Below are 13,243 nucleotides of genomic sequence, written 5' to 3' on the forward strand. Positions count from 1 at the left end.
CTTTTCATGTATTTTGAAAATAAAAGCTATTATTTTTTTTTTTAAAGAAATGGCTAGTTGACTTGTTCAAGTCACATGAAATGCTATTATTCTGATGTGCATTGCTTCTTTAGTGGCAATTCTTCATAAAATAACTAAAAATGGTATGCTTAATATATATATATATGTATATGTATGTATTCTGTTTTCCCTGGACTCTTTGGACCTTCCCTCTCTTAATCAGTTTGTGTGATGGCTCTCTGGAAACTAGCATGACAAAATCAAAAACAAAAACTGCCTTAGCTTTGCAGTGAAGTATTATGAAGGCATAGGAAAGACATAAGAATCATAGGGTGGCACGCATTTGAGAGAAAGTTTGAAACAAGAGTAAAATGCTGACTGAAGAAGAAATTAAACAAGATTATCTAAAAGGAAGTAAAGTATAGAAGTGGAGAAGGGAAGGGAAAGGAAAAGGAGTAAGTCTTTATATAGTGTCTAATATGTACCAGCCACTATTGTAAGTGTTTTACAACTATTATCTCATTTTATCCTCACAACAACCTCTCGAGATAGATGCTATTATTATGCCCATTTTTCCGATAAGGAAATTGAAGCAAAGAAAGATTACATGACTTTCTCAGGGTCACAAAGATAATAAATGTTTGGAGCTGGATTTGAGTTCAAGTTCTCCTGACTCCAGGATCAATACTCTATCTGCTGGATCATCTAGCTGCCAGATGGGTTTTTTTTTTTTTTATTAAGTGCTTACTATATGCTGAACATATGAAGACAAAAATGAAAAAGCATCCCCTAAGATTGGGGACTTATTTTTTCCTTTCTTTGTATCCCTAGTGCTTAGCACCTGGTAGGTGCTTAATAAATGCTTATTGACTGACAGATTGAGCTAATTATATACAAAGTACACATAGAAAGTATATCCAAAGTAATTTGGGGTGCTAGTCCTAGCTGAGGGTCAAGCTTTGGAATTAAAGATTAGCTCTGAAGGAAGTCAGAAATCTAAGAGACAGAAAGTGAGAAATTAGTCCAAATGACTTGGTTCAAGATAAATTCTTTTTCCAAAAATTATAAAGGTAATCCCAACATTATTTTCTTGAGGGTTTGGAAAAAAAAGACGTGCTGGTCCAAGAAAGGATCTGACAATAGATGATAAATAATTCTGGCTTTAACGAAATTAAGTTGACATTAGTAATGTGATATCTAAGTAGAAATGTCTTATATCTCCCCAAAAATGTGAAAGGGAAAGTTTAGTCATACATAAATAGTTTCGTGTGACACGTGCATTTAGAGTGTAACTGAATCTCTAACAGATAATATTGTTTAAGGTCCTGTTTAGAATAAGTGGCCAAGTCCTGGGTGAACCACATAGCCAATGGATGATTTTGATGAATGACCTCTAATTACAACATAGTAGAAGTGACCACATGTATAAAAGGCAAAGCAAATGGAGACTGTCTCTTAGATGTTGAGGTCAGGGAAACTACTGATGAATGAGTGATGGTTTATGGTGTTAATAGTTGTCAAAAAAAGGAAGATTAAGATGATAAAGAACTCATCGAATATGGAACCAAGATTAGTAGCATGCTCTGCAGAATGATGAGTTTAAGAAATAAATTGTTGATAATTAAGAAACAAATCAACTGAGAAAACCTTCACAAATAAATAGCTATAGATAACCTTTTATAAGAACTTGAAGATGAAAGACAATAGCAAAGTAGCAGTTGGAGAGTGGTGATGAGGCTAATATTGCTTTCTCAAGGGTTATTGTGACTTAGAATTTATTCCTATAATGAAAAAAAGGGAACTGGAGAAGTGGATTTATCAAGAAAGCTATTACAAATAGAACAAAAACGTGGAGTCCAGTCAATGCTCAGTTATCCAAAGGTAACAAAAGTAAAATGATTTCCATCATTTTTGAGTTGCAATTTCTAGATGAGATAGAAATAAAAAGTCATGATTAAAAGAGATAAAAGGTGAGACCACATTTTATTTATATGTACCATACAGGTAATGAAGTATCAATATTCAATACATATATGCATCTATCTCAAATTCATAGAATCTAAATACAAAAAGGAAAAGTTGATCAAATTACAGATAGAAACAAAAAAACTCTAATAAGTATGAATTTCTATGGACTTCTTTCAGACCCAGATAAATGTAACAAAAATAGGCAAGAAAGAAGTCTGTATACCTCAGGAGGATTTTCAGAAAGCTAAATAAGATAATTCTCTAGTAATTAGCCAATGGGAACAGAAAGGAAATGTGCATTTTATTCAAAAGAGCTGTGACCCTTACCAAAAAATGATTACTTGTTGTGATATAAAAATCTCATGATCAAATGGGGGGAGGAAAAGGACATATTAAACACATTCTTTGGAAACTAGAACATGATAAAGACTGTTATCAGTGAGGGGCATTTGAAGAATGGATTCAAATTTGAAGAGATATTAAATAATTTAATCCTAAAGAATATGTAGGTCAAAGAATAAATTACCTAAATATTTTCATCCAAAAAAAGGAACCTCAAAAAGATGAAACTTAAGACTCAGCCAAAGCAATTCTTAGAGGGAAATTTATAGTTCTTAATTTCATCAGTGAAAGAAAGAACATGTTGATTAACTGGACCTGCAACTAAAAAGAATAACTAGGAAATTAACAATTTTTAAAACCCCTAAGAGATAGAGAAAATTGAAAACAAAAAAGCCTTTGAACTAGTAAAGTGTTTAAAAAATAAAATATATAAAGCTCTAACTAATTTGTAATTTTAAAGTGCCAGTATCATTAAACAGCATCATTAGCATTTTTATGGTACTTTTAGGCTTGCAAAATGCTTTATAAATATCTCGTTTTATTCTAACAACCATTCTGGAAGTTAGATGGTACAATTATCCCTATTTTCTATATTAGAAAATTTAGACAGAAGTTAAGTAACTTGCCCAGGGTAATATCTAGTAAGTGTCTGAGACCAAATTTTAATTCAGATTTTCCAGACTCCAGATCCAGTGCTCTGTCCATTGTACCACCTATGTGCCTATAAGAATGAAAAAGAATTACAACAAATGAAGGGGAAGTTAGGATAACTATTAGAAACTATTTTGCTCATGTATCTACCAACAAAATTGCTAAAATGAATGAGTGTTTACATATGAAATACTCAGGTTAACCAAACAAGAAATAGAGACTTTAAATAGCTCAATACAGAAAAAATAATTTGAAGATACCATAAAGAAATTCCCAAAGTAGAAATCCCAAAGTCATGTGGATTTCAAATTAATTCTCTCATACAAAAATAATTCTAACATCACACAGATTGTAAGCAAAAATAAATAAACATTTTCTACGTGACATATGTTCCTATTAACAAAACCAGGGAGAGATTAAACAGAGAAAGAGAATGATAGCATATTAAAACTAATAAATATTGATAGCTAATATTTTTCCAACAGATGACAATTGTATATGTTTTTTAATAATAGCTTATTATTTTTCCAAATACATAGAAAATAATTTTCATCATTCACCTTTGCAAAGTCTTGTGTTTCAGTTTTTTCTTCTCCCTTCTCCTCCTCCAGACAGCAAGCAATCCACTATAGATTAAACATGTGTAATTATTCTAAACATATTTCCATATTATGCTGCACAAGAAAAATTAGATCAAAAGGGAGAAAAAGAACATGAGAAAGAAAAACAAGCAAAGACACCATTACCAAAAAAAAAAAAAATTGAAAATACTATGCTTTTATTCACATTCAGTCTCCATAGTTCTCTACCTGGATGCAGATGGTTCTTTCTATCACAAGTCTATTGGAACTGCCTTGAATCACCACATTGTTGAAAAGAGCCAAGTTTATCATAATTGATCATCACACAATCTTGTTGCTGCGTACAATGTACTCTTGATTCTACTCACTTTGCTTAAAAACAGTCCAGAATTTTCTAAAATTATTCTGCTCATCATTTCTTATGGAATATTATTATTCCATTAACAAATACATTACATTCATATACCATAACTTATTTATTCAGCCATTTCCCGACTGATGGGCATTCACTAAATTTCCATTTCCTTGCCACTACAAAAAGTGCTGCTACAAATGTTTCTACACACGTGAGTCCTTTTCCCTTTTTTATGATTTCTTTGGCATATAGGCCCAGGAGAGATACTGCTAGATCAAAGGGTTTACACAATTTGATAGTCCTTTGGGCATAGTTCCAAATTGCTCTCCAGAATGGTTAGATCAGTTTACAACTCCACCAACAATGTATTAGTGTCCCAGTTTTCCCACATCCTCTCCAACATTTATCATTATCTTTTCCTATCATTTTAGCCAGTTTGAGAGGTGTGAAGTGCTACCTCAGAGTTTTCTTATATAATTATCTTTATTTATACTCTATGACTAGGTTACATTTATTCAAGAAATGCAGAGTAGATAGTAGGAAATCTATCAAAATAATGTGACATTTTAATAATTAATAAAAGCAATAAAAATAGGTGACACCAAAAAAGTTTTTGACAAAACAATTCTTCTTTACACCAAAAAAGGTAACTGAGGAAAATGAAAATATTAAAATATTTTTAAAAATTTAAATAACATTTTAATCTATACCATTCCTTAACAAAATAAATATCTATCTATTACCAAGAGCTAGCATATGTTTAAAGGGAAAACACCAGAAGTCTTTTAATATCTTAAATAAATCAAAGATATCCAGTGTAAACACTGTGGTTTAACATAGTGCTAGAAATCCAAGCATGGCAATAAGACAAGAAAAGGAAATGGAAAGAATAAGAAAGGGTAAAAAGGAAGCATATGATCACTTTTGGCAGACAATAGATCTCTAAATTCAACCAAAACTTAATTGAAACAATAATTTAATAAAGTAGCAGGACATAAAATAAACTTACACAAATTTTCTCTACATTACCAACAAACTCAATAAGAAGAGAGAAAAAAGAATTTCAATTGAAAACTTAAAATATCTGGGAGTCTGCTTACCGAGACACATGCAGAAATTACAGGAATACAAGTATAAAACACTTTACAATTTACTATAAAACTAAGCAATTGCTCAGTTGCATTATACCAAAAGAAAAAAATGAAAATACTTAATTTACAGATTTAGTAACGTAACAGTCAAACTATAAATTGGTTATAGAACTAGAAAAAATTGATTTAAAAATTCATTTGAAGGAAAAAAGATAAAAAATCTCAAAGAAAATGATGAAAAAGTGGGAAGTAAGAGGACCTAATGGTAAATGATCTCAAACTGGACTACAAAGGAATAATCATCAAAACTAGTTGATACTAGTTAAAATATAGAAAACTTGATCAGCGAAACTGCTTTGATATATAAGCTCCAGAAGCAATATGACATGTTCATATAACACTTGATAAAGCCAATGACCCTAATTATTGAGAATGTATTGTTCAACAAAAATTGTTGGACATACTAGTGTACAGTCTAGCAGAAATTGGTTTTAGACCAATAGATGATACCATATTTTATGATACAATAAATTCCAAATGGATATGTGACCTAATCTAAAAAGTTAAAGTTTTTATATAAACAAGTTAAGGAAAAGAAAGGTAATCTTTTCACAATTGTCAATAGGAGGAATATTCTTGATTAACATAAGAACCTGAGGAGATAAAATAGATGGTTTTGATTATATAAAATTGAAAAGGTTTTACCTAACTAATTAACACAGAACTGAAAGGTAAACAGTGAACTGGAAAAAAATTTTGCAGCAACTTTTTCTGATAAGTTTCTGATACCCAAGACATATAATGGATGTATACCTAAACAAGATCATTCATTCCCCATCAAATAAATGATCAAAGAATATGAGCTGGCAATTCTCAAGGAAAAAATTTCAAATTATGAGCAATTACATGAAAAAATGATGCAAATCATTAATAATAGAAATCCAAATTTTAAAAATTCTTAAAGTTCTGCTTCACACACTTCAGACTGGCAAAAATTACAGAGAAGGAAAATTATTTGTTGGGGGAAGCATGGGACTATAGAAACACTTGTATAGTGGTCCCTTCATTCTTGAAAACAATTTGAAATTTTACTGAAAAGTCACTAAGCTGTGAATTTACTTTGGTTTGATGATATTATTACTGTACCAACTACTGAGAAACAGGAAAAGAAACAAGAAATAAATGGGATCATATCCACCAGCATCTACTTTTTTTTTTGAACCATATCAGTCCTCTGGATAAGTTTTTATAAATGATTCCCACTTTCTACTAAGATCAGGGTGCCTTTAGCCTTTCACAGAAAGAGAGAGAGATATCAAAGAAAGATGGAAAGGATATAGATGGACAAAAATATATTTATAGCAGTACTTTTTTGTAGCTAAGAACTAGAAACTAAGGAAGTGCCTTTTAACTGGAGAATTGCTAAATAGCAAGGGAAACAGGGTCAAATTTTGATCAAAATAAAATATTTTTTACTAAGAAATTACAAAAGATTGACTCAGAGAAACCTTGGCAGATTTTATGAATCAACATAGAATGAATGAAATGACTAGATGAATCATGCTTTTTAAAATTTTATGCTTTTATATATAGATATACAAACATAGTTGATGCACAGTGTCATATAAGCTATCTTTTTCTGTCACTTACATAAGGAAAAAGCCCATTTGTTGATATTTGTCAGGTTGATAATCAAATAGAAAAACATTGAAAGAGTATCAAAAGTGCAAAAATGGTATCTCTATTTGGTCGTTATTATTAGCAACTCTCTTTTGAAGGCTCAAAATTCTTTCCTTTAAACTTTTCCTGTCTAAATTTCCTATCCTGCCCAGAGCTATAAAATGGGAAGCAAACTTCCCAAAAGGAAAAGATAAATGATAAATAAATAATCTGAGCTTTGATGTCATTGTCCTCACAATTAAATGAGAAATATGAAAATGTCACTTCCTACATGAAGCCTTTAACCCCAGAAACTATTGCCTCCCCCCCTGCAAAAAAGAGAAAAAAATATTTGGTTTTTTTTTTTAATGTCTTTACTTGTATATGTTCATATTATCTTCATCAGTCAATGAGCTTCTTGAACCAGAGACTATTGTATTTTCATCTTTGTATAGCCAATAACTAGCAAAATGTCTGGCACACAGTGGCACTTAATGTCTGCTGGTTGATTGATTAGCTGAATCAAATAGGGGGTATATTGGAAAAGCTTCCTTAGTTCAAGTACATATTACAAAATCTTAGGAAACCAGATGCATTCGTTCAAATGTTAGAAGATATTCCAATCAAAAATACAAATTTATTTTGGTACAAGTCTTCCCCTTCTCCCTCCACCATGATTTATATGACTGATTGAGAGTTGATTGAACTTCTTAAATTTCTATTTCTCAAAGCTAAGTCCTATGTCAAATAACACCTGTGTATTATGATATTATTATGATATGTTTAACTTCAAAGCTAGCCACAGCTAATGGACAATTTTCCTCTTTTTCACTTTTCTTTCTATTACTTATACAGGTGTGGAGGGGCACCATAGCCCGAATGAAATACAAGAGGACAAAGGCTGCTCTGACCATCATCAGGTACCATCGGCGCTACAAAGTCAAGGCGTACATCCAGGAGGTCCACAGACGCTTGCAGGGGGTCAAGAACATGAAGGACTATGGGAAGCATGTGAAGTGGCCAACTCCTCCTAAAGTTCTGCATCGCTTTGAAGAGGCCCTCAAGGCGATTTATCAGAGGTAGGAACATACTGATACAGTTTATTACATCAACCCAATTCTTATTTTTTAAAGCAAAAAAAGTTATCTCTGCTTTGTGTTCTATAGTAGGCCAAAGTGGTATGATACAGAGTATGTTTCACAAAAGATAAATAATAAAATTGGTGTGGGTCTGAGATGTTTTATTGAACAAACCAGTTCCTCCTTATCTGGTCTAATGTTCATAAGACCCTTGCCAAACCCTATATTTGCATTGCCCTAAAGGTCTACTAACTATTTCATTTTTACTCATTACTGATAAATGAAGTGAAAGAAAGCATGCAATTATGCTAACTGGGTCTACCGAACAGACTTGGAACCTAATCTTAACTGGGTACTCCCTATAACAAACAAGTCTTTTTAATTCTCCCTAAATGACTCTACATCACATTCCCCACTAGAGCTGTTCCAAATCTATTCTGTTCTTGAACTGGCTGTACCATATCATCCTACCTTCTCCCTCCCCCAGTAGAGAACTCACTTTATAATTTATTTTTTAAAAAAAGATATTTTTTGTATCATTCTCTTCTTCCATGCTCTAAATCTCAAAAACTCTTAGCATCATTTCCTCATTCTCTCTTCTCTTATTCCAAATTTAGATAAAAAGATGGCCCTTCTTTTACCAAGTCCAATCTGTTTATTCTTGATCTCATCTCTTCTAACAGATAAAGTTCACAATAAAAGCTTTAGTCTCTCAAATCTTTGTTCTCTATCTATTAGGTGTTTTCCCAAAGTCTAAAAACATCCTCAAATCTTTTCCATTCTTTAAAAAAAACACACACATTTTATCTCATTCTCCCCTCAAGCTATTGCCCTTTATCTCTCCTCCCTTTCATATCCAAGTTCCTAGCAAAGAGCTACATTTGATTCTCCTTTCTCTCCTCATTGACTTCTAAGCCCCTTATAATCTAGTTTTAGGCTTTGTCACAAAATCTTTTTTTTGTCACAAAAACTTTTCTCTGCAGAGTTACCAGTGATCCCCTTATTGCCAAGTGAAATGTCATTGGGTCGTTTTTTGAGTTGAGTTTTTTTTTTTTTTTGTTTTTTTTCCATGGCCTTCATACTTTTTGAGCTCTCAGCAGCATTTTACACTATTTACCCTTTTGTTTTCTTGGGTACTCTTTCTTCTCCAGGTTTTTGTGACATTATTATTTCTTGATATTTCTCTCAGTCTCCTCTGCTGGAATCATTTCCCATCTGCTAACTTGTGAGCATTGAAAATTCAATATTTGTCTAAAATGGAATACTTTATCTTCTCCCCCACCAAAAAAATAACATTCCCTACTTCCAAACTTCCGTTTCTGTTGAGGACACCTTCATCTTTTCAAATACCCAATATTTACAAGCTCAGAGTCATCTTCTATTTCTCATTCTTCAAGTCTTGTCTATTTGGCTTCCATTTATCACCTCCTAGTTACTCACACAGCCACATTCTGGTTTAGACTTTCGTCCCCTCCTGCCTTACTACTGAAATAACCTAATGGCATCCATGACTCCATTTGATCCTGTTTCCAATACATCTTGGGCAGAGCTGCTCAAGTGGTATTTCTAAAATAAGTTTCTCAGGAAACTCCAACCACTTCCAATTGCTTTTAGGATAATTTATTAACTCCCCTGTTTGTAATTCAAAGCTCTTTACAATCTGGTCAGTCTACCCTTTCATACTTACTCTTCATTACTTCCTTTCACATCCTCTATAGTCCAACCAAATGGCCTTTTTTGCTGTTTCCTCACACTCAATATTCTGTCTCCTAAGAGAGAACACGCTCTCTCTCTATGTCTGGGAATGCACTGCTTTCCTCCTCCACCCCTTGGAATCCCAAGCTTTCTTCAATGGTTCTCTTATTCATGAGTCTTCCCTGACCCCAAGCTCTGGGCCCTGCTTGGGAACTTTGAAATTATTTCTGGCCTTCTTCATCCATATTTTGTATCCATGTAGACACATCTCCCCCGAACTGCTTGATTTTTGTCTTCATATTCCCAGCATCTAGCATAACATCAATACTTAATAAGCCATGGTTGACTGATTGTCACTTCATGGAAGTCTGTCAGATTCAAGTAATCTCCTTGTTGATGGGAACACTCTCCACTTTATCTTGATAACTCCTGCAGCTCCCAGTACTGTGTGTGTGCACATGTGTACACATACAAATACACACAGAGAGCATTTTACACACACAAACATACATGTGTCTGTGTGTTTACATATATGTGTGTATATATGTAAATTAAATATAAATATTGTGTATCGTACATGAAATATGGTATGCCACAGAGTATATATAGTAGGCACTTAATAAATATATTTGATAATTTAATAGATCTACTTATTTCTCAAAGTAACTATACCTGGAATTCAAGTATCCTGCCACCAGGTGGCAATGGGTTGCCATGTCCATCAGGTGCCATTTGTGTCCAGGTAAGAGAAGGTTGATGGATGTGCTTCTTCTACCTTGATTTGTTAGCTGACTTCAAACCCTTGCCTAAAATAATTAAATTGAAATTACTTGAATGAAAAGAAAAAGAGAGAGAGAGAGAGAGAGAGAGAGAGAGAGAGAAAGAGAGAGATTTCTTTTCAGCACAAGCTTTTTAAAGAGATGAATTTGTAAGTACAATTTGGTACCTTTCTCACTAATCTTTAACTTTGTCAAATTACTGTGAATTTTAGCTTCAGATCAGAAGTCCTTTCTGGAGGTTTGTACTCAGTCTTCACATTTAATTTGAGAGTCCCCTGGAATTGCTTATCTCAGTTTTAGCCAGGAGCAGTCTATTGGTGGAGTTTAATGTGTTTGAGCCCATCATAGGGAGGACCATAGTTTGCCTTTTAGCCTCCCTGCTCCCTGAGCTCTTACTGTCACAATGCTTTACACAGAATAGACAATTGAAAATGTTTGTTGAATTGGAAAAAATTGAATTAAACATGTGAAAGCAGAAGAAAGAGAAGGCAGAGAGCTAAGTGTTGTTATGGTACCACTGAGAATATGACAATCCCTGGGACTATTCTGCCTCAGCCCGAAATCTTTTCACTTTATTCTTTTTGGGTTTTTCTCTTTAATTTTCTTTCATGCAAGCTGCTACTCAGGTTGAATTTTATTTACATATAATAATTATGTCTCTAATGGTCTTTTATTTTGAAATACAAAATTTGAAATATTTGAAAACTTGACATACAAAATACCCAGATACATGTTAAAGGGACCATTGGCATTAAACAGAAAAGGACAGAAAAAGAAAGAAAATTTCGATCTAATTCACTTAATGTCCAGTATAAAGCCTTAGATATTTATGATGTAATATGGTAGAAAGAGACAGGCTTGAGGACAGTTCCCAGTACTTGTTAGTTGTATCACTTGGAGCAAGTCATTAAATATTTCTAACCTTCAGTTTCTCCATTGACTAAAAATGGAAATAATACTTGCCCTACCTCTCTCATAGAGTTGTTTTAAGGAAAAATGCTATATTATATTCCTATTGTTCATACATGTCTTTTTTAGCTTATTATTTTACAATGATCAAGCATTCATTTTTCTCCCCTCTCACCTCTCTCTAACTACTGGGACAGAAGCAAAGAGGGAGGGAAAAATAGAGAGAGAAAGGAGGGAGTCCTCTGTATCATATAGGCTCAGTCAAGCAAAGTATTCTCACACAGGACAATTCTTGTCATGAACTCCAATTAATTTAATTGGGAGCACAAGTATAGAATATTATTCTTCAAAGAAATGGGTATTAACCATAAATATCAAAATATATCTTTGGTTTTTTAGAAAGTAAAGGATATAGTGCTATATTATAGGAGGTACAAAGTACAACAAGCTAACCTCAAAAAAACCCAAAGATTGATTTTTAAATCTGTTAGGGGTTTCTAATCTGTTACTTTGAGAATGTGACTATTACTTATTAGCTTCCTTAATCTCTTTTCTCTATAGAATCTTTCACCCAAAGTCTGGATCCTAACACAGAGCATGAGTTAAGCTGAAGGGGATTTTCAGCTCTTTACTCCCAGTCTCCTCTGAAGCAAAAGTAAATTTTCAAATTCATCCTCTGATATTTTGGCAACTGTGATCCAAACCTATCACTGGTGTTATAGGTGTGTCAGATGAGTGCTCTTGGGAAGAGGGGAACCAAGACCTAGCTTAGCTCCACTTCTGATAATCACCAAAGAGTCTTACAGTGGAATAGCTAAGTATGAAGGCTCCCTCCTGAATGCATCCATTGTGTCATGAAGTCACAGGATGCTCTTGGGGGCAATGAAAACAACTGGCGTCATACTTGAGGAATCCGCTGAATGTAAACCGTCCACATTTAGAGTACCCAACGATGAAGGCGTGGGAACAGAAATAAGTTCTTCTGGAGATGTTTCCCCTTGTGAGAGAAACAGCTCTTAGTGCCGGTTTTCCAGATCGACTAGTCATACATATACACATACATACAGACAATATTCCTTAAGTATGTTCAGAGTTTCTGTGCACTGAGCAAGGCAGATGGCTTGGGGATTCAGTGGATAGACTGATGATCCAGAATAGTCATTTCCTGCCACAGACTTGCAAGACGTGGAACGTTGGACGAGCCACTTATCCTCAAACCTGTTTCCTTCCCTACAAAATGAGGGAATTGGAGTCAGGTCCTTTAAGGCCCCTTCTCAATCTATCCTTCCATCATAAATATTGTTAGAGGCCCTATACTTCTGTTAGATTTAGGGTCCTTTAAGGTCCTTTCTCAGTCTATCCTTCTATTATAATAAATACTGTTAGAGGCCCTATATTTCTGGCCAAATGTGGGTTCTACTCCAAACCACTCAAGCCTTAAGCCACAGAACCATTTTCCCATGAACATCCATCCATGTAATATTCTCTTGCTCATTTTCATTCCCGTAGCCTTTAGTTTGTTCCTATCTTTCCCTGGCTCTCTGTCCTGATTGATCCCCTCTGAATCACTCCTTCTTTGTTCTCACACGGACTGTTCTATCCGCTTGCGGCCTTTCCTGCCCCAGCTCTCTCAAGCTGTCCCTCACAATGCTCACTGCCAAAGTAATTTTCCTAACGTGTGCCCAATCATGTCACTCACGATCCAAAACCTTCCACTGCCCACAGACTTAACATAGACTCCTTTCTCTGATATCCATGATTTTCTGGCCTCTTTTCCCCACTCTACCTCATCGTGCACTCTGTCACCTAGCCACTAGATTATGAGTTATTTGCCTCCATTGAATACTTCTTGTTGCTTCTGTACTTTCCTGCATCCTTCCCCCATCTCTGCAGAGAATCTCTTCTGCCTCTGCCTAATGAAATCCTTCTCTGCTTGGAGAACTAGCTTTGCCATTTCTACTGTGAAATTTCTCCTGATGTCACCAGTTACGCAAGATCTTTCCCTCTCCCAGTCTCATGATTCTCCATTTGACTCTCTTTTTGCCCTTTTTTTTTTTCATTACATTGTATATATTTAAATATCTTGAACCCAGTAGACTCCAGCTGCCTGTTTGGTCAAAGTTGCCATAAGTTT

The 13,243-nt window shown here is 34.2% G+C and overlaps 1 protein-coding gene across 1 annotated transcript in view; it reads left to right on the top strand.

The window, feature by feature from the left end:
- MYO1D (myosin ID) overlaps positions 1-13,243 on the top strand; it is a 376,233-nt gene that overhangs the window by 218,172 nt on the left and 144,818 nt on the right. The window contains exon 17 of the mRNA XM_031967606.1: positions 7,503-7,726. Coding sequence (XP_031823466.1) covers positions 7,503-7,726 — 224 coding nt within the window. The remainder of the gene's footprint in view (positions 1-7,502; positions 7,727-13,243) is intronic.

Source organism: Sarcophilus harrisii, chromosome 4 (genome assembly GCF_902635505.1).
Source record: "Sarcophilus harrisii chromosome 4, mSarHar1.11, whole genome shotgun sequence".
Taxonomy (NCBI): Eukaryota; Metazoa; Chordata; class Mammalia; order Dasyuromorphia; family Dasyuridae; genus Sarcophilus; species Sarcophilus harrisii.